Source organism: Rattus rattus, chromosome 14, assembly GCF_011064425.1.
Source record: "Rattus rattus isolate New Zealand chromosome 14, Rrattus_CSIRO_v1, whole genome shotgun sequence".
Lineage (NCBI taxonomy): Eukaryota > Metazoa > Chordata > Mammalia > Rodentia > Muridae > Rattus > Rattus rattus.
In genome coordinates this window covers 26,340,109-26,363,029 of record NC_046167.1, presented here as the reverse complement: position 1 = coordinate 26,363,029, position 22,921 = coordinate 26,340,109, and the positions used below count along the sequence as shown (strand labels likewise).

At 37.3% G+C, this 22,921-nt stretch overlaps 1 protein-coding gene across 1 annotated transcript in view; it reads right to left on the bottom strand.

Moving 5' to 3' along the window:
- The window catches only part of LOC116883975 (ankyrin repeat domain-containing protein 26-like), a 199,246-nt gene that overhangs the window by 131,481 nt on the left and 44,844 nt on the right, over positions 1-22,921 (bottom strand). Inside the window, exons 12-19 of the mRNA XM_032885209.1 lie at positions 22,069-22,142; positions 21,582-21,675; positions 15,384-15,457; positions 14,898-14,991; positions 8,644-8,711; positions 8,158-8,251; positions 2,165-2,232; positions 1,697-1,790 (exon numbers count right to left, since the gene is read on the bottom strand). Of these exons, the coding sequence (XP_032741100.1) occupies positions 1,697-1,790; positions 2,165-2,232; positions 8,158-8,251; positions 8,644-8,711; positions 14,898-14,991; positions 15,384-15,457; positions 21,582-21,675; positions 22,069-22,142 (660 nt within the window). The remainder of the gene's footprint in view (positions 1-1,696; positions 1,791-2,164; positions 2,233-8,157; positions 8,252-8,643; positions 8,712-14,897; positions 14,992-15,383; positions 15,458-21,581; positions 21,676-22,068; positions 22,143-22,921) is intronic.

The window sequence follows — 22,921 nt, the reverse complement described above, 5'->3', positions numbered from 1 at the left end:
GCTTCAACCACTCTGGAAAATGAATCTGGGGGTTCCTCAGAAAATTGGATATTCCACTACCTGAGGATCCAGGTATATATCTCTCTTGGGCATCTACACAAAAGGTGCTCTAACATACAACAAAGATACATGCTCCACTGTGTTCATATCAGCCTTATTTATAATAGCCAGAAGCTGGAAAGAACACAGATGCCTTTCAACAGAGGAATGGTTTCAAAAAGTGTGGTACATCTACACAATGGAGTACTACTCAGCTATGAAAAACAATGACTTCATGAAATTCATAGGCAAATGGATGGAACTAGAAAATATCATCCTGAGTGAGTTTACACAATCACAGAAAAACACATTTCTCTTGCACTCATTGATAAGTGGATATTAGCCAAAAAGCTCGAATTACCCAAGATGCAATCCAGAGGCCATAGGAAGCTCAAGAAGGATGACCAAAATGCAGATGCTCCCATTCCTTCTTTTTTTTTTTTTTCCGGGGCTGGGGACCAAACCCAGGACCTTGCGCTTCCTAGGCAAGCGCTCTACCACTGAGCCAAATCCCCAACCCCTGCTCCCATTCCTTCTTAAAAGGGGGGAACTAATCCATAGGAAGGGATACGCAAGCAAAGATTAGAGCAGTGACTCAAAGAACGGCTCTTCAAAACCTGCCCTACATGTGGCCCAATTATGTACAGTAACCAAAACTGCATAAGAATGATGAAGCTAGATAATGCATGCTGAAAAGTAATGAATAAAGGTTTCTCCTGAGAGACACATCCAGAGCATGTCCAATGCAGAAGTCAATGCTAGCAGCAAACCACTGAACTGAGAATATGGCACCCTGTGGGGGGAGTCAGAGGAAGTATTGAGAGAGTTGAAAAGGCTTACAAACACATAAAAACAACAATGCCAACCAACCAGAGCTTCAGTGACAAAACTACTCCACACAGACTATACGTAGACTGACCGAGGGCTCCAAATGCATATCTAGCAAAGAATATACTTTCTGGGGCACCAGGGAGGCGAAGCACTTGGTCCTGCCAATGGTAGACCCCCATTGCAGCGGAGTATGGAAGGGGAGCAGTAAGGGGGGACTATAATGTTCACAACCTGGTGGGGGCAAAGGAGGGGAAGGAATGGTTGCTTATGGACAGGAAACTGGGAAGCATAATAAGATCTGAAATGTAAGTAAAGGACTATATCTAATAAAAAAAATAAAGACAAAAATATTACTTAAAAATTATCCTGATGGGTGAGTTTCACAAATAGATAACATCAGTTTTTAAGTTATTAGATGTTCAACAAAATATGTATACTTAAGTATATTTCAGACAGACAGGATAGCTTCATGGGTATAGGTAGTTGACAACAAACATCCCTGTTGTTCAGAGTTCATTCCCAGGAACACAGACAATGTGAGGAAAGAACCAAGTGCCACACATTGTTGTCTTCTCTTCCATACTCACTAGGGCAGTCACGTGACAATAAACACAAATAATTAGCTAAATCTAATTTGTACAATGTATCATTTCGAAATTTTGAAATTGATTCATTGTTTCATTTGTGTTCACTGGGGTTTTGCACATATGTTTGCAGAGTGAATATGCCTACTGTTGCTCTTGAGATATTTCTCATGGTGCCTGAAATATTACTATACAGCCCTACTTGAAAAAGAAAAATGGTAATCTGAATACAACTCACTTACCCAACTTGTACCATCCAAGGTCGTCTGAGGCTGTTCTAATTCTTCTGTTTGACGTTCTGTGGTAACTTTTAGCTGCACAAAGTCATGTTTCGAACTGAAAACCATATTGTAAAATAATTAGGCTCACAGATAAATTAAACACAACAGATAAATTCTAAAAATTATTCAAGTGAATGGCTTGTTAACCATCATTTTTCTGGCTGTGCAATGTTACCCACACAGCAAGTTTTGAGATAAGGTTAAAGTATGTATGCATTTCTACTTCTGTGCATGTGGTCCTTGAACATATAAAGCACGCATACTGCTGAACCCCAACCCAGCATGCAGGTCCATAATTCAAACAACTTCAGGCAGGAACTTCTCAATGGGACCAGAAAGGACTCTTATCAGAAATGCTACGACTTCATCTTGTACTGCTTATTTCCTTTATGGGCTCTCATTTCCTGGCCATATTGCTTTCCACTGTACCTCTCTAGCTGCTCCAGAATGTCCTCTTCTCTACTTGCAGCATCTTTTCGTGACTGGGAGCTAAACGTCTGGGCATAAATGGAAGATAAATGTGTTAGTCATAGTCCAAAACATGCTGTGCAATCCTGCAGTTCTGCAGTCCTGCACTATGCTCAGTTCTCTCAGGAAATATCAAAGTTTCTTCCCTTCCATGTATTTACTGTGACTCTGTGGAAACTGTAGTCAACAGCTGTTACAATAGGACTCTAATGGCCATAGAGCCTAAAATGAGGATAGCTGGTAATTCTAATATCAACATAAGTTGTGTTCTTTAACAATTAAATTTTATCTGTTACTAAAATTGCAATAATGGGCCAAATGGGGAGAAATGGTAAACTACATAAGGTAATAATTTGTACAATTATATATCAGGAAACCACTGAATATGAAATGAATATTACTTATATTAGTATATGTTACATATTAGGATGTCTCCAAGAATAAATTACTACTGTATTCTTTATAACATTATGACCCCTAAACATGTTTTACTAACTGCTATTTGAATATAAATAACATCAACATAGGTAAGTACTTTGTCTCATCACATTTGTATTTTCGTGGGGAGAATATTTTCTCTTATATGCAATAAAACCAAGGAAAAATAAGTGCGACATTGTTTTGGGGAGAGGAGGGCTGTTTGTTTTTGTTTGTTTATCCATTTGTTTGTTTGTTTGTTTGTGTTTTGGCTTGTTTGAGACAAGATTTTTGGTGAATCCCTGGCTGACCGAAAATATTTCTATAGATGAAGCTTGCCATAAATTCAGAGATCTGTCAGTCTTCAATGCCTGTGTAATGAGTCAAAAGTGCTATGTCAGCACATCTGCTCAAAAGCTAAGCTGTTTTAAAGAGAAAAGCACTGAGAAATAACACGATAAGTCATAAGATTGAGAGAAATATCCAGATGTAGAACAACTGATGCCCAATTTCTGAAAAATAAGGCAAAATTAGTAAATGCTGCATTAAACTGTGTTTTTGTCCTCTTCCGTGACTAGAGGTAGCTGTTAAATTACGAAGTCAGGACTGCTCCCTCAAGCTCAGAGAACAATCAGGAAAACTGGGGTTAAGGAATTTTGCTGCATGCAGGAAACACACCTCAGTGACAAAGACAGACACTACCTCAGAATAAATGGCTGGAAAACAACTTTCCAAGCAAATGGCCTGAAGAAACAAGCTGGAGTAGCCATCCTAACATCACACAAAATTGACTTTCAACCAAAACTCAGTAAAAAAGATCAAGAAGGACATTTCATATTCATCAAAGGAAAAATCCACCAAGATGAACTCTCAATCCTAAATATCAATGCTCCAAATGCAAGAGCATTGACATTCATCAAAGAAACCTTACTAAAGCTCAAAGCACATATTGCACATCACATGACAATAGTAGGCCATTTTAACACCCACACTCATCACTAGACAGATCATGGAAACTGAAATTTTACAGAGACATAGAGAAACTAACAGAAGTTATAAAACAAATGCATTTAACAGATATTTATAGAACATTCCATCCTTAAAAAAAAAAGTATAGAACTTATTCTCAGCACCTAATGGAACCTTCGCTAAAATTGACCATATCATTGGCTGCAAAATAGGCCTCAACAGATATTGGAAGATAGAAATGATTCCATGCATCCTAAAAGAACAGCATGCACTAAGACTGGTCTTCATAACAACAATAATGACAGAAAGCCCACATATACATGGAAGTTTAACAATGCTCTCCTCAATGAAAACTTGGTCAAGGAGAACATAAAGAAAGTTATGAATGACTTCTTAGAAGTTAATGAATATGAAGATACAACATTCCGAAACTTATGGAACACAATAAAAGCGGTACTAAGAGAAAAACTCATAGCTCTGAGAGCCTGCAAAAAGAAATAGGTAAGAGCAGATGTAAGAATGTTGACAGCACACCTAAAAGCTATAGAACTAAAAGAAATAAATAAACCCAAGAAGAGTAGAAGGAAACAAATAATAAAACTCAGGGCTGAAATCAACCAAGTAGAAATGAAAAAGACTATATAAGGAATCAACAAAACCAGGACCTGGTTCTTTGAGAAAATCAATAAATATATAAAGCCTTAGTCAGACAAAACAGAGGTCACAGAGAGTGTATCAAAATTAACAAAATAAGAAATGAAAAGGGAGACGTAACAAAATCTGAAGAAATTTTAAAAAATCATCAGATCCCACAACAAAACCCTATATTCAACAAAATGGGAAAATCTGGAGGAAATGGACAATTTCATTCACAGATGCCAGGTACCAAAGATAAATCAGGAAGAAATAAACCATCTAAATAACCCCATAACTCCTAAGAAATAGAAGCAGTTATTAAAAGTCTCCCAAACAAAGAGCCCAGGTCCAGATCGGATCACGGCAGAATTCTCTCACACCTTCATAGAAGACCTCATACCAATACTGTCCAAACTATTCCACAAAAGAGAAACAGATGGAGCACTAACGAATTTCTTCTTTGAAGCCACAAGTACTCTTCTCCAAAACCACGCAATGACACAACAAAGAAAGAGAACTTCAGACCAATTTCCCTTACGAATATTGACAAAAATATATTCAACAAAATTCTTGGAAACCGGAAACAAGAATTCATCAAAACTATCATTCAACACGATCAAGTAGGCTTCATCCCAGGGATGCAGGGATGGTTTAATATACTAAAATCCATCAATGTAATCCACTATATAAATAAAGTCAAAGATAAGAACCTCATGATCATTTCATTAGATGCTGAGAAAGCATTTGACAAATTTCAAAACCTCTTCATGATAAAAATCCTGGAAAGATCAGGAATACCAGGTCCATATCTAAACATAGTAAAAAGCAATACACAGCAAACCAGTAGATAACATCAAACTAAATGGAGAGAAACTAGAAGCAATCCCACTAAATTAGGGACTAGAAAAAGACTTCCCACTCACTACTTCTTCAATATAGTACTCAAAGTCCTAGCCAGAAAAATCAGACAGCCAAAGGAGGTCAAAGGGATATAAATAGGAAAGGAAGAAAACAAAACATCACTATTAGCAGGCAATATGATGGTGTACTGCAGCAACCCCAAAAGTTCCGCCAAAGAACTGCTTAACCCAATAAACAACTTCAGCATTATCAAGTGTCAGGATTTAAAATTAACTTAAACAAATCAGTAGCCTTCCACTACTCAAAGGAGAAACAGGCTAAGAAAGAAATTAAAGAAATTACATCCTTATCATTAGGCCAAAATAGTATAAAATAGAGTGGTGTGACTTTAAACAGGCAAGTGAAAGATCTGTATGACAAGAACTTCAAGACTCTGAAGAGAGAAATTGAAGAAGATCTTAGAAGACGGATAGATCTTCGATGCTCATGAAGTAGCAGGATTAATAAGGTAAAAATGGCCATGTTGCCAAAAAAAACTACAGATTAAATGAAATCCCCATCAAACTCCAACTCAAATCTTCATAGAGATAGAAAGAGCAATTTGGAATAACAAAATCCCAGGATAATAAAAACTATACTCAACAATAAAAGAACTTCTGGGGGAATAACTATCCGCTACCTCAAGCTGTATTACAGAGCAACAGTTATAAAATGTGTATGGTGTTGGTACAGAGAGAGGTAGGTAGATCAGTGGAACGGAATTGAAGACCCAGAAATGAACCCACAAAGCTATGGTCAACTGCTCTTTGACAAAGGAGATAAAACCATGCAATGGAAAAATGATAACATTTTCAACAAAGGGTGCTGGTTCAACTGGTGGTCAGCCTGTAGAAGAATGCAAATCAATCCATTTTATGACCATGTACAAAACTTAAGTCCAGGTAGATAAAGGTCCTCCACATCAAACCAGATACCCTCAAACTAATAGAAGAAAAAGCGGGGAAGAGTCTTGAAAACATGGGCATTGGGGAAAATTTCATGAACAAAACAACAATGGCTCATGCTCTAAGATCAAGAATCAAGAAAAGGGACTTCATAAAACTGCAAAGATTTTGCAAACCAAAAGACACTGTCATTAGGAAAAAATGGCAAACAACAGATTGGGAAAAGATCCTTACGAATCTTACATCTGATAGAGGGCTAATATCCAAAATATAAAAAGATTTCCAGAAATTGACACAGAGCACCAAATAACCATATTAAAAATGGAGTACAGAGATAAACAAAACATTCTCAGCTGATGAATCAAAAAGCACCTAAAGAAATGTTCAACTTCCTTCCTCATCAGGGAAATGCAAATCGAATCAACCCTGAGATTCCACCTCAGACATGTCAGAATGGCTAAGTTCAAAAACTCCAGTGACAGCAAATGCTGGCTAGGATGTGGAGAAAGAGGAACACTCCTCCAATGTTGGTGAGATGGCAAACTGCTTCAACCATTCTGGAAATCAATCTGGAGGTTCCTCAGAAAATTGGATATTCCACTACCTGAGGATCCAGCTATACCTCTCTTGGGCATATACACAAAAGATGCTCTAACATACAACAAAGACACATGCTCCACTGTGTTCATAGCAGCCTTATTTATAATAGCCAGAAACTGGAAAGAACCCAGATGCCTTTCAACAGAGGAATGGTTTCAAAAAATGTGGTACATCTACACAATGGAGTACTACTCAGCTATGAAAAACAATGACTTCATGAAATTCATAGGCAAAGGATGGAACTAGAAAATATCATCCTGAGTGAGTTTACACAATCACAGAAAAACACATTTCTCTTGCACTCATTGATAAGTGGATATTAGCCAAAAAGCTCAAATTACCCAAGATGCAATCCACAGGCCACAGGAAGCTCAAGAAGAAGGATGACCAAAATGCAGATGCTCCCACTCCTTCTTAAAAGGGGGGAAATAATCCATAGGAAGGGATATGCAAGCAAAGTTTAGAGCAGTGACTCAAAGAATGGCCCTTCAAAACCTGCCCTACATGTGGCCCAATTATATACAGTAACCAAAACTACATAAGAATGATGAAGCTGGAAAATGCATGCTGAAAGGGACTGAATATAGGTCTCTCCTGAGAGACACATCCAGAGCATGTCCAATGCAGAAGTCAATGCTAGCAGCAAACCACTGAACTGAGAATATGGATCCCTTGGGGGGAGTCAGAGGAAGTATTGAAAGAGTTGAAGAAACTTGCAACCACATAAAAACAACAATGCCAACCAACCAGAGGTTCCAGTGACTAAACCACTACACAAAGACTATACATGGAATGGCCCAGGGCTCCAACTGCATATCTAGCATAGAATATACTTATTTGGGCACCAGGGAAGGGGAATCCCTTGTTCCTGCCAAGGTTGGTCCCCCAGTGCAGCGGAGTATGGAGGGGAGAAAATACGGGAGGTCTATAGTGTTCACTACCCGGTGGTGTGAGGGAGTGGAGGGAATGGTTGTTCATGGACAGGAAACTGGGAAGCCGAATAAGGTCTGAAATGTAAGTAAAGGAGTATATCTAATAAAACAAAAACAAAAAAATTAAAAAATTATCCCAGTGGGTGAGTTTCACAAATAGGTAACATCAGTTTTAAGGTTATTAGACGTTCAACAAAATATGTGTACGTAAGTATATTTCAGACAGACAAGATAGCTTCATGGGTATAGGTGGGTGACACCAAGCCTCCCTGTTGATCAGAGTTCATTCCCAGGAACACACACAGTGTGAGGAAAGAACCAAGTTCCACAGGTTGTTGTCTCTCTTCCATACTCACTAGGGCTGTCATGTGACAATACACACAAATGATTAGCTAAATCTAATTTGTAAAATGTATCATTTCAAAATTGTGAAATTTATTCATTGTTTCATTTGTGTTCACTGCAGTTTTGCAATTAAGTTTGCAGAGTGAATATGCCTGCTGTTGCTCTTGAGATATTTCTCATTGTGATTGAACTATTACTATACAACCCTACTTGAAAAAGAAAAATGGTAATCTGAATTCACGTCACTTACCCAACTTGTACCATCCAAGGTCATCTGAGGCTGTTCTAATTCTTCTATTTGACGTTCTGTGGTAACTTTTAGCTGCACAAAGTCACGTTTCGAACTGAAAACCATATTGTAAAATAATTAGGCTCACAGATAAATTAAACACAACAGAGAATTCCTGAAATATTTAGATACTTTTCTAAAATTATTCAAGTGAATGGCTTGGTAACCATCATTTTTCTGGCTCTGCAATGTTATCCACACAGCAAGTTTTGAGATAAGGTTAAAAGTATGCATTTCTACTTCTGTGCATGTGGTCGTTGAACACATAAAGCAAGCATACTGCTGAACCCCAACCCAGCATGCAGATCCATAATTCAAACAACTTCAGGCAGTAACTTCTCCATGGCACCAGAAAGGACTCTTATCAGAAATGCTATGACTTCATCTTGTAATGCTTATTTCCTTTATGGGCTCTCAATTTCCTTGCCATATTGCTTTCCATTGTACCTCTCTAGCTGCTCCAGCATGTCCTCTTCTCTACTTGCAGCATCTTTTCGTGACTGGGAGCTAAACGTCTGGGCATAAATGGAAGATAAATGTGTTAGTCATAGTCCAAAACATGCTGTGCAATCCTGCACTTCTGCAGTCCTGCACTATGCTCAATTCTCTCAGGAAATATGAAAGTTTCTTCCCTTCCATGTATTTACTGTGACTCTGTGGAAACTGTAGTCAACAGCTGTTACAATAGGACTCTCATAGCCATAAAGCCTAACATGAGGATAGCTGGTAATTCTGATATCAAAATAAATTGTGCTATTTAACAATTAAATTTTATCTGTTACTGAAATTGCAATAATGGGCCAAATGGGGAGAAATGGTAAACTACATAAGGTAATAATTTATACAATTATATCTCAGGAAACACTTCACTGAATATGAAGAGAATATTACTTGTATTAGTATATGTTACATATTAGGATGTCTCCAAGAATAAATTACTACTGTGTTCTTTAGTAAATTATGACCCCAAAGCATGTTTTACTAAATGCTATTTGAAGATAAATAACATCAAGATAGGTAAGTAATTCGACTCATCACATATGTATCTACCTGTGGAGAATATCTTCTCCTATATGCAAAAAAGCAAGGTAAAATAAGTGCTATATTGTTTGGGGGAGAGGAGGGCTGTTTGTTTTTTGTTTATCTGTTTGTTTGTTTGTTTGTTTGTTTTTTGGTTTGTTTGAGACGAGATTTTTTGGTGAATCCCTGGCTGACTGGAACTATTCTATAGATGAAGCTTTCCACAAATTCAGAGATCTGTCAGTCTTCAATGCCTGTGTAATGAGTCAAAAGTGCTGTGTCAGCACATCTGCTCAAAAGCTAAGCTGTTTTACAGAGAAAAGCATTGAGAAACAACACGATAAGTCATAAGATTGAGAGAAATATCCAGATGTAGAACCATTGATGCACAATTTCTGAAAAATAAGGCAAAATTAGTAAATGCTACATTAAACTGTGTTTTTGTGCTCCTCCACATGTAGAGATAGGAGTAAATTTACTTCACATGTTGTTATTCATGTACCTTTTTAGAAAACATGCTTTTTTCCATCTATGGCTTTTCCTTGTTATTGAATACTGTACTCATAGGATTTTTCTTAACGTTCACAGTATAAAGTCTGATGATCTGACTAATCCATGAGACTTTACTGGTTCACACCATCAGGGGTAGCTGTTAATCTACAAAGTCAGGACTGCTCCCTCAAGCTCAGAGAACAATCAGGAAAACTGGGGTTAAGGACGTTTTGCTGCATGCAGGAAACACACCTCAGTGACAAAGACAGACACTACCTCAGAATAAATGGATGGAAAACAACTTTCAAAGCAAATGGCCTGAAGAAACACGCTGGAGTAGCCATCCTAACATCAAACAAAATTGACTTTCAACCAAAACTCATTAAAAAAAGATCAAGAAGGACACTTCATATTCATCAAAGGAAAAATCCACCAAGATGAACTCTCAATCCTAAATATCAATGCTCCAAATGCAAGAGCATTTACATTCATCAAAGAAACCTTACTAAAGCTCAAAGCACACATTGCACATCACATGAAAATAGTAGGAGATTTTAACACCCACTCTCATCACTAGACAGATCATGGAAACAGAAATTATACAGAGACATAGAGAAACTAACTGGAGTTATAAACCAAATGCATTTAACAGATATTTATAGAACATTCCATCCTAAAACAAAAGGATAGACCTTCTTCTCAGCACCTAATGGAACCCACTCCAAAATTGACCATATAATTGGCTGCAAAACAGGCCACAACAGATACGGGAAGATAGAAATGATCCCATGCATCCTAAAAGAACAGCATGCACTAAGTCTGGTCTTCACAACAACAATAATGACAGAAAGCACACATATACATGGAAGTTTAACAATGCTCTCCTCAATGACAACTTGGTCAAGGAAAACATAAAGAAAGATATTGATGACTTCTTAGAACTTAATGAATATGAAGATACTACATTCCCAAACTTATGGAACACAATGAAAGCAGTACTAAGATTAAAACTCATACCTCTGAGAGCCTGCAAAACGAAACAGGAGAGAGCAGATGTAAGAATGTTGACAGCACACCTAAAAGCTAGAACTAAAAGAAATAAATAAACCCAAGAGGAGTAGAAGGAAACAAATAAAAAACTCAGGGCTGAAATCAACCAAATAGAAATGAAAAAGACTATATAAGGAATCAACAAAACCAGGAGCTGGTTCTTGGAGAAAATCAACAAATAGATAAAGCCTTAGCCAGACTAAACAGAGGTCACAGAGAGTGAATCAAAATTAACAAAATCAGAAATGAAAAGGGAGACATAACAACTGAATCTTAAGAAATTAAAAAAAAATCATCAGATCCTACTACAAAACCTTATATTCAACAAAACAGGAAAATCTGGAGGAAATGGACAATTTCCTACACAGATACCAGGTACCAAAGATATATCAGGAAGAAATAAACCATATAAATAACCCCATAACTCCTAAAGAAATAGAAGCAGTTATTAAAAGTCTCCCAAACAAAAAGAGCCCAGGTCCAGATGGGATCAGTGCAGAATTCTCTCAGACCTTCATAGAAGACCTCATACCAATACTGTCCAAACTATTCCACAAAATAGAAACAGATGGAGCACTAACAAATTCCTTCTTTGAAGCCACAAGTACTCTTCTGCCAAAACCACACAATGACACAACAAAGAAAGAGAACTTCAGACCAATTTCCCTTAGGAATATTGACACAAAAATATTCAACAAAATTCTTGGAAACTGAAAAACAAGAACACATCAAAACAATCATTCATCATGATCAAGTAGGCTTCATCCCAGGGATGCAGGGATGGTTTAATATACGAAAATCCATCAATGTAATCCACTGTATAAACAAAGTCAAAGATAAGAACCACATGGTCATTTCATTAGATGCTGAGAAATCATTTGACAAAATTCAAAACCTCTTCATGATAAAAGTCCTGGAAAGATCAGGAATACAAGGTCCATATCTAAACATAGTAAAAGCAATACACAGCAAACCAGTAGATAACATCAAACTAAATGGAGAGAAACTAGAAGCAATCCACTAAAATTAGGGACTAGAAAAAGACTTCCCACTCACTTCTTCTTCAATATAGTACTCGAAGTCCTAGCCAGAGCAATCTGACTGCCAACAGAGGCCCAAGGAATACAAATTGGAAAGGAAGAAAACAAAATATCACTATTTGCAGAAGATATGATGGTATACTGCACCAACGCCAAAAGTTCTACCAGAGAACTACTTAACCCAATAAACAACTTCAGCATTATCAAGTGTCGGGATTTAAAATTAACTTAAACAAATCGGTAGCCTTCCTCTATTCAAAGGATAAACAGGCTGAGAAAGAAATTAAGGAAATGACACCCTTCAAAATAGGCCAAAATAGTATAAAATAGATTGGTGTGACTTTAAACAGGCAAGTGAAAGATCTGTATGACAAGAACTTCAAGTCTCTGAAGAGAGAAATTGAGGAAGATCTTAGAAGATGGAAAGATCTTCCATGCTCATGAATAGGCAGGATTAATATAGTAAAGATGGCCATTTTGCCAAAAGCAATCGACAGATTAAATGCAATCCCCATCAAAACTCCATCTCGATTCTTCTTAGAGATAGAAAGAGCAATTTGCAAATGCATTTGGAATAACAAAAAACCCAGGAGGGCAAAAACTATACTCAACAATAAAAGAACTTCTGGGGGAATCACGATCCCCTACCTCATGCTGTATTACAGAGGAACAGTTATAAAATGTGTGTGGTATTGGTACAGAGACAGGCAGGTAGATCAGTGGAACAGAATTGAAGACCCAGAAATGAACCCACATAGCTATGATCACCTGATCTTTGACAAAGGAGATAAAACCATGCAATGGAAAAATGATAGCATTTTTAACAAAGGGTGCTGGTTCAGCTGGTCGCCAGCATGTAGAAGAATGCAAATCAATCCATTTTATCACCATGTACAAAGTTTAAGTCCAGGTAGATAAGGACCTCCACATCAAACCAGATAAAACTAATAGAAGAAAAAAGTGGGAAGAGTCTTGAACATACATGGGCACTGGGAAAATTTCCTGAAAAAAACAGCAATGGCTCATGTGCTAAGATTAAGAATCAAAAAAAGGGACCTCAAAAAAACTGCAAAGCTTTTGCAAACCAAAATACACTGTCATAAGGACAAAATGGCAAACAACAGATTGGGAAAAGTTCTTCATCTCTTACATCTGAAGGGGGCTAATATCCAAAATATACTAAGAACTCAAGAAGTTAGACTCCAGAGAGACAAATAACCATATTAAAAATGGAGTACAGAGATAAACAAAACATTCAAGCTGAGGAATATCAAATGGCCAAAAATCACCTAAAGAAATGTTCAACTTCCTTCCTCATCAGTGAAATGCAAATCAAATCAACCCTGAGATTCCAACTCAGACCAGTCAGAATGGCCAAGATCAAAAACTCAGGTAACAGCAAATGCTGGAGAGGATGTGGAGAAAGAGGAACAGTCCTCCAATGTTGGTAAGATTACAAACTGGTTCAACAAATCTGGAAATCAGTCTCGAGCTTCTTCAGAAAATTGGATATTGCACTACCTGGGGACCCAGCTATATATCTCTCTTGGGCATCTACACAAAAGATGCTCTAACATACAACAAAGACACATGCTCCACTCTGTTCATAGAAGCCTTATTTATAATAGCCAGAAGGTGGAAAGAACCCAGATGCCATTCAACAGAGGAGTGGATTCAAAAAATGTGGTACATCTAAACAATGGAGTACTACTCAGCTATGAAAAACAATGACTTCATGAATTCATAGGCAAATGGATGGAACGAGAAAATATCATCCTGAGTGAGTTTATACAATCACAGAAAAACACACTTCTCTTGCACTCATTGATAAGTGGATATTAGCCAAAAAGCTAGAATTCCCCAAGATGCAATCCACAGGCAACCAGAAGCTCAAGAAGGATGACCAAAATGCGGATGCTCCCACTCCTTCTTAAAAGGAGGGAAATAATCCATAGGAAGGGATATTCAAGCAAAGTGACTCAAAGAACGGCCCTTCGTAGCCTGCCCCACATGTGGCCCAATTATATACAGCCACCAAAACTACATAAGAATGATGAAGCTAGAAAATACATGCTCAAAGTGACTGAATATAGGTCTCTCCTGAGAGACATCCAGACCATGTCCAATACAGAGGTCAATGCTAGCAGCAAACCACTGAACTGAGAATATGGCACCCTTGAGGGGAGTTCACAGGAAGTACTGAAAGAGTTGAAGAAGCTTGCAACCACATAAAAACAACAATGCCAACTAACCAGAGCTTCCAGTGACTAAACCACTAAACAAAGACTATACATGGACTGACCCAGGGCTCCAACTGCATACCTAGCAATGAATAGACTTGTTGGGGCACCAGGAGAAGGGGAAACCCTTGGTCCTGCCAAGGGTGGACAACCAGTGCAGCAGAGTATGGAGCAGGGGCAGTAATGGGGGTCTACAGTGTTCAATAACTGGTGGGGGCAAGGGAGGGGAGGGAAGGTTGTTTATGGACAAGAAACTGGGAAGCACATAAGGTTTGAAATGTAAGTAAAGAAAATATCTAATAAAAAAACAAAAGCAAAAAAAATTTAAAAATCATCCCTATATGTGAGATTCACAAATAGATGACATCAGGTTTAAAGTTATTAGATGTTCAACAAAATATACACATATGTGTGTGTGTGTCTGTGTGTGTCTGTCTGTGTGTGTGTGTGTGTGTGTGTGTGTGTGTGTGTGTGTGAATATTTCAGACAGACAAGATAGCTTCATGGGTATAGGTGGTTGACACCAAGCCTCCCTGTTGATCAGAGTTCATTCCCAGGAACACACACAGTGTGAGGAAAGAACCAAGTTCCACAGGTTGTTATCTCTCTTCCATGCTCACTAGGGCAGTCACGTGACAATACACACAAATGATTAGCTAAATCTAATTTGTACAATGTATCATTTCAAACTTGTGAAATTTATTCATTGTTTCATTTGTGTTCACTGCAGTTTTGCATGTATGTTTGCAGAGTGAATATGCCTGCTGTTGCTCTTGAGATATTTCTCATGGTGGCTGAAATATTACTATACAGCCCTACTTGAAAAAGAAAAATGGTATTCTGAATGCACCTCACTTACCCCACTTGTACCATCCAAGGTCACGTGAGGCTTTTCTGATTCTTCTGTTTGACATTTTATTTTAACTTTTAGCTGCAGAAAGTCACGATTCAATCTGAAAACCATATTATACAATAATTAGGCTCACAGATAAATTAAACAAAACAGAGAGCTCCTGAAATATTTAGATACTTTTCTGAAATTATTCAAGTGAATGGCTTGGTGACCACCATTTTTCTGGCTGTGCAATGTTATCCACACAGCAAGTTTTGAGATAAGGTTAAAAGTATGCATTTCTACTTTTTTGCATGTGGTCCTTCAGCATATAAAGCATGCATACTGCTGAACATCAACCCAGCATGCAGGTCCATAATTCAAACAACTTCAGGCAGGAACGTTTCAATGGCACCAGAAAGGACTCTTATCAGAAATGCTATGAATTCATCTTACACTGCTTATTTCCATTATGGGCTCTCAATTTCCTTGCCATATTGCTTTCCACTGTACCTCTCTAGCTGCTCCAGCATGTCCTCTTCTCTACTTGCAGCATCTTTTCGTGACTGGGAGCTAAAATCCTGGGCCTAAATGGAAGATAAATATGTTAGTCATAGTCCAAAACATGCTGTGCAATTCTGCAGTTCTGCAGTCCTGCACTATGCTCAATTCTCTCAGGAAATATGAAAGTTTCTTCCCTTCCATGTATTTACTGTGACTCTGTGGAAACTGTAGTCAACAGCTGTTACAATAGGACTCTCATAGCCATAAAGCCTAAAATGAGGATAGCTGGTAATTCTAATATCAAAATAAATTGTGCTTTTTAACAATTAAATTTTATCTGTTACTGAAATTGCAATAATGGGCCAAATGGGGAGAAATGGTAAACTACATAAGGTAATAATTTATACAATTATATCTCAGGAAATCACGAAATATGAAGTGAATATTACTTATATTAGTATATGGTACATATTAGGATGTCTCCAAGAATAAATTACTACTGTGTTCTTTAGTAAATTATGACCCCTAAGCATGTTTTACTAACTGCTATTTGAAGATAAATAACATCAAGATAGGTAAGTAATTTGTCTCATCACATGTGTATCTACGTGTGGAGAATATCTACTCTTATATGCAAAACACCAAGGTAAAATAAGTGCTACGTTGTTTTGGGGAGAGGAGGGCTCTTTGCTTTTGCTTCTTTATCTGTTTGTTTGCTTGTTTGTTTTTTGGTTTGTTTGAGACAAGATTTTTTGGTGAATCCCTGGATGACTAGAACTATTTCTATAGACAAGGCTTGCACTAAATTCAGAGATCTGTCAGTCTTCAATGCCTGTGTAATGAGTTAAACTGGCTGTGTCAGCACATCTGCTCAAAAGCTAAGCTGTTTTACAGAGAAAACCGTTGAGAAACAACATGATAATCATGATATTGAGAGAAATATCCAGATGTAGAACCATTGATGCACAATTTCTGAAAAATAAGGCCAAATTAGTACATGCTACATTAAACTGTGTTTTGTGCTCCTCCACGTGTAGCAGATAGGAGTAAGTTTATTTCACATGTTGTTATTCATGTACCTTTTCAGAAAACATGCTTGATTCCATCTGTGGCTTTTCCTTGTTACTGAATACTGTACTCATAGGATTGTTCTTAATGTTCAGAGTATAAAGAGTCTGATGATCTGACTAATCCATGAGACTTTACTGGTTCACACCATCAGGGGTAGCCGTTAATCTACGAAGTCAGGACTGTTCCCTCAAGCTCAGAGAACAATCAGGAAAACTGGGGTTAAGGAATTTTGCTGCATGCAGGAAACACACATCAGTGAAAAAGACAGATACTACCTCAGAATAAATGGCTGGAAAACAACTTTCCAAGCAAATGGCCTGAAGAAACAAGCTGGAGTAGCCATCTTAACATCAAACAAAATTGACTTTCAACCAAAAGTCATTTAAAAAGATCAGGAAGGACACATATTCATCAAAGGAAAAATCCACCAAGATGAACTCTCAATCCTAAATATCAATGCTCCAAATGCAAGGGCATTTACATTCATAAAGAGAACATTACTAAAGCTCAAAGCACACACTGAACATCACATGAAAATAGTAGAAGATTTAAACACCCCAGTCTCATCAATAGACAGATCATGGAAACAGAAATTATACAGGGACATAGAGAAACTAACAGAAGTTATAAAACAAATGCATTTAACAGATTTTTATAGAACATTCCATCCTAAAACAAAAGATATACCTTCTTCTCAGCATGTAATGGAAACTACTCCAAAATTGACCATATCATTGGCCACAAAACAGGCCTCAACAGATACAGGAAGATAGAAATAATCCCATGCATCCTAAAAGAACAGCATGCACTAAGACTGGTCTTCATAACAACAATAATGACAGAAAGCCCACATATACATGGAAGTTAATAATGCTCTCCTCAGTGAAAACTTGGTCAAGGAAAACATAAAGATATTAATGACTTCTTAGAAATTAATGAATATGAAGATACAACATTCCCAAATTTATGGAACACAATGAAAGCAGTACTAGCGGTGACTAAAACTCACACCTCTGAGAGCCTGAAAAAAGAAACAGGAGAGAGCAGATCTCAGAACCTAGACAGCACACCTAAAATCTCTAGAACTAAAAGAAATAAATAAACCCAAGAGGAGTAGAAGGAAGGAAATATTAAAACTCAGGGATGAAATTAACCAAGTAGAAATGAAAAAGACTATATAAGGAATCAACAAAACCAGGAGCTGGTTCTTTGAGAAAATCAAGATAATAGATAAATAGATAAAGCCTTAGTTAGACTAAACAGAGGTCACAGAGAGTGTATCGAAATTAACAAAATCAGAAATGAAAAGGGAGACATGACAACAGAATCTGAAGAAATTAAAAAAAAATCAACAGATCCTACTACAAAAGCCTATATTCAACAAAATTATAATATCTGAGGAAATGAACAATTTTCTACACAGATACCAGGTACCAAAGTTAAATCAGGAACAAATAAACCTTCTAAACAACCCCATAACTGATAAAGTAATTGAAGCAATTATTAAAAGTCTCCAAAATAAAAAGAGCCCACGTCCAGAGGGGATCAGTACAGAATTCTATCAGACCTTCATAAAAGACCTAATACCAATACTCTCCAAACTATTCCACAAAATAGAAACAGATGGAGCACTACAAAATGGCTTCTATGAACCCACAAGTACTCTTATGCCAAAACCACACAATGATCAAACAAAGAAAGAGAACTTCAGACCAAATTCCCTTATGAATATTAACACAAAAATATTCAACAAAATTATTGGAAGCTGAAAAAAAAGAACACATCAAAACAATCATTCTTCATGATCAAGTAGGCTTCATTCCAGGGATGCAGGGATGGTTTCATATACGAAAATCCATCAATGTAATCCACTATATAAATAAAGTCAAAGATAAGAACCACAAGGTCATTTCATTAGATGCGGAGAAAGTATTTGACAAATTTCAAAAACTCTTCCATGATAAAAGTCCTGGAAAGATCAGGAATACAAGGTCCATATCTAAACATAGTAAAAGCAATACACAGCAAACAAGTGGATAACATCAAACTAAATGGAGAGAAACTTGAAGCAATCCCACTAAAATTAGGGACTAGAAAAGACTTCCCACTCACTACTTCTTCAATATAGTACTCTAAGTCCTAGACAGAGCAATCAGACAGCCAAAGGAGGTCAATGGGATACAAATTGGAAAGGAAGAAAACAAAATATCACTATTTGCAGACGATATGATGGTGTACTTCAGCAACCCCAAAATTTCTACCAGAGAACTACTTAACTCATTAAACAACGTCAGCATTATCAAGTGTCGGGATATAAAAATAACTTAAACAAATCAGAAGCCATCCTCTACTCAAAGGATAAATAGGTTGAGAAAGAAATTAAGGAAATGACACCCATCACAATAGTCCAAAATAGTATAAAATAGATTGGTGTGATTTTAAACAGGCAAGTGAGAGATTTGTATGACAAGAACTTCAAGTCTCTTAAGAAAGAAATTGAGGAAGTTCTCAGAAGGTGGAAAGATCTTACATGCTCATGAATTGGCAGGATTAATATAGTAAAGATGGCCATTTTGCAAAAAGCAATCTACAGATTAAATGCAATCCCCATCAAAACTCCAACTCAATTCTTCGTAGAGATAGAAAGAGCAATTTGCAAATTCATTTGGAATAACAAAAAACCCAGGATAGCAAAAACTATACTCAACAATAAAAGAACTTCTGGGGGAATCACCATCCCCTACCTCATGCAATATTACAGAGGAACAGTTATAAAATGTGAATGGTATTGGTACACAGACAGGCAGGTAGATCAGTGGAACAGAATTGAAGACCCAGAAATGAACCCACACGGCTATGATCACCTGATCTTTGACAAAGGAGATAAAACCATGCAATGGAAAAATGATAACATTTTCAACAAAGGGTGCTGGTTCATCTGGTGGTCAGCATGTAGAAGAATGCAAACCAATCCATTTTTATCACCATGTACAAAGCTTAAGTCCAAGTAGATAAAGGACCTCCACATAAAACTACTAGAAGAAAAAGTGGGGAAGTCTTGAACACATGTGCACTGGGGAAAATTTCCTGAACAAAACAACAGCTCATGCTCTAAGATCAAGAATCAACAAAAGGGACCTCATAAAACTGCAAAGCTTTTGTAAAGCAAAAGACACTGTCATTAGGACAAAATGGTAAATAGCAGATTGGGAAAAGATATTTACCAATCTTATATCTGATAGAGGGCTAATATCCAAAATATACAAAGAACTCCAGAAGTTGACTTCAGAGCGCCAAATAACCATATTAAAAATGGAGTACAGAGATAAACAAAACATTCAAGCTGAGAAATATCAAATGGCCATAAAGTACCTAAAGAAATGTTCAACTTCCTTCCTCATCAGTGAAATGCAAATCAAATCAACCCTGAGATTCCACCTCAGATCAGTCAGAATGGCTAAGATCAAAAACTCAGGTAACAGCAGATGCTGGCAAGGATGTGGAGAAAGAAGAACAGACCTCCAATGTTCATGAGATTACAAACTGGTTCAACCACTCTGGAAATCAGTCTGGAGGTTCCTCAGAAAATTGGATATTCCACTACCTGGGGACCCAGCTATATATCTCTCTTGGTCATCTACACAAAATATGCTCTAACGTACAACAAATACACATGCTCAACCCTGTTCGTAGCAGCCTTAATCATAATAGACAGAAGTTGGAAAGAACCCACATGCCCTTCAACAGAGGAATGGATTCAAAAAACGTGGTACATCTATACAATATAGTACTACTCAGCTATGAAAAATGATGACTTCATGAAATTCATAGGCAAATGGATGGAACTAGAAAATATCATCCTGAATGAGATTACAAAAACACAAAAAGATCACATTTTTCTTGTACTCATTGATAAGTGGATATTAGCCAAAAAGAACCAATTATCCAAGATGCAATCCACAGGCCACAGGAAGCTCAAGAAGAAGGATGACCAAAATGCAGAATCTCCCACTCCTTCTAAAAAGGAGGGAAATAATCCATAGGAAGGGATATTCAAGCAAAGTTTAGAGCAGTGATTCGAAAAAACGGCCTGTCGAAGCCTGCCCCACATGTGGCCCTATTATACACAGTCACCAAAACTAAATAAGAATGATGAAGCTAGAAAATGGATGCTGAAATGGACCGAAAGAGGTCTCTCCTGAGAAACACATCCAGAGCATGTCCAATACAGAGGTCAATGCTAGCAGGAAACCACTGACATGAGAATATGGCACCATTGTGGGCAGTCACAGGAAGTAGTGAAAGAGTTGAAGAAGCTTTCAATCACATAAAAACAACAATACCAACAAACCAGAGCTTCCAGTGACTAAACCACTACACAATATACACTACTATACATGGACTGCCCCAGAGCTCTAACTGCTTATCAAGCAATGAAGAGACTTGTTAGGGCACCAGAGGAAGGGAAAGCCCTAGGTCCTGCCAAGGGTGGACCCCCAGAGCAGCAGAGTATGGAGGGGGTGCAATAAGTGCGGGCTATAATGTTCAATACATGATGGGGGAGAGGGAGGGGAGGAATGGGTGCTTACGAACAAGAAACTGGGAAGCAGAATAATGTGTGAAATGTAAGAAATATATCTAATAAAATATGAAACCAAAATTAATTAAAAAATTATTCCTATGCGTGAGTTTCACAAATAGATGACATCAGTTTTAAATTTATTAGAGTTTCAACAAAATATATGTATATGTATGTATTTCAGACAGATAAGATAGCTTCCTGGGTATAGGTGGTTGACACCAAGCCTCTCTGTTGATCAGAGTTCATTCCCAGGAACACACACAGTGTGAGGAAAGAACCAAGTTCCACAAGTTGTTGTCTCTCTTCCATACTCACTAGGGAAGTCATGTGACAGTACACACAAATGATTACCTAAATCTAATTTGTAAAATGAATCATTTCGAAATTGTGAAATTTATTCATTGTTTCATTTGTGTTCACTGCAGTTTTGCACATATGTTTGCAGACTGAATATGCCTGCTGTTGCACTTGTGATATTTCTCATGGTGCCTGAAATATTACTATATAGCCCTACTTGAAAAAGAAAAATGGTAATCTGAATACAGCACACTTACCCCACTTGTACCATCCAAGGTCATCTGAGGCTGTCCTAATTCTTCTATTTGACGTTGTCTTTCAACTTTTAGCTTCTGACACCTACGTTCCAGTCTGAAATCCATATTTCAAATAATTATGTTCACAGATCAATTAAACAAAACAGACAGCTCCTGAAATATTTAGATACTTTTCTAAAATTGTTCAAGTGAATGGCTTGATAACCACCATTTTTCTGGCTGTGCAATGTTATCCATAAAGCAAGTTTTGAGATAAGGTTAAAGAAAGTATGCATTTCTACTTCTGTGCATGTGGTCCTTGAACATATAAAGCACGCATACTGCTGAACCCCAACCCAGCATGCAGGTCCATAATTCAAACAACTTCAGGCAGGAACTTCTTAATGGCACCGAAAGGACTCTTATCAGAAATGCTACGACTTCATCTTGTACTGCTTATTTCCTTTATGGGCTCTTAATTTCCTTTCCATATTGCTTTCCACTGTACCTCTCTAGCTGCTCCAGCATGTCCTCTTCTCTACTTGCAGCATCTTTTCGTGACTGGGAGCTAAACGTCTGGGCCTAAATGGAAGATAAATATGTTGGTCATAGTCCAAAAGATGCTGTGCAATCCTGCAGTTCTGCGGTCCTGTACTATGTTCAATTTTCTGAGGAAATATGAAAGTTTCTTCCCTTCCATGTATTTACTGTGACTCTGTGGGAAATGTAGTCAACAGCTGTTACAATAGGACTCTCATAGCCATAAAGCCTAAAATGAGGATAGCTGGCACTTCTAATATCAAAATAAATTGTGCTTTTTAACAATTAAATTTTATCTGTTACTGAAATTGCAATAATGGGCCAAATGGGGAGAAATTGTAAACTACATGATATAATATTTTATACGATTATATCTCAGGAAACACTTCACTGAATATGAAGAGAATATTAATTATATTATTATATGTTACATATTAGGATGTCTCCAAGAATAAATTACTACTGTGTTCTTTAGTAAATTATGACACTTAAGCATGTTTTACTGAATGCTCTTTGAAGATAAATAACATCAAGGTAGGTAAGAAGTCTCATCACATGTGTATCTACGTGTGGAGAATATCTTCTCTTATAGGCAAAATACCAAGGTACAATAAGGGCTACATTGTTTTGGGGAGATGAGGGCTGTTTGTTTTAGTTTATTTATCTGTTTGTTTGTTTGTTTGTTGTTTTTTGGTTTGTTTGAGATAAGACTTTTTGGTGAATCCCTTGCTGACCGGAACTACTTCTATAGATGAGACTTGCCCCAAATTGAGAGATCTGTCAGTCTTCAATGTCTGTGTAATGAGTCAAATGGGCTGTGT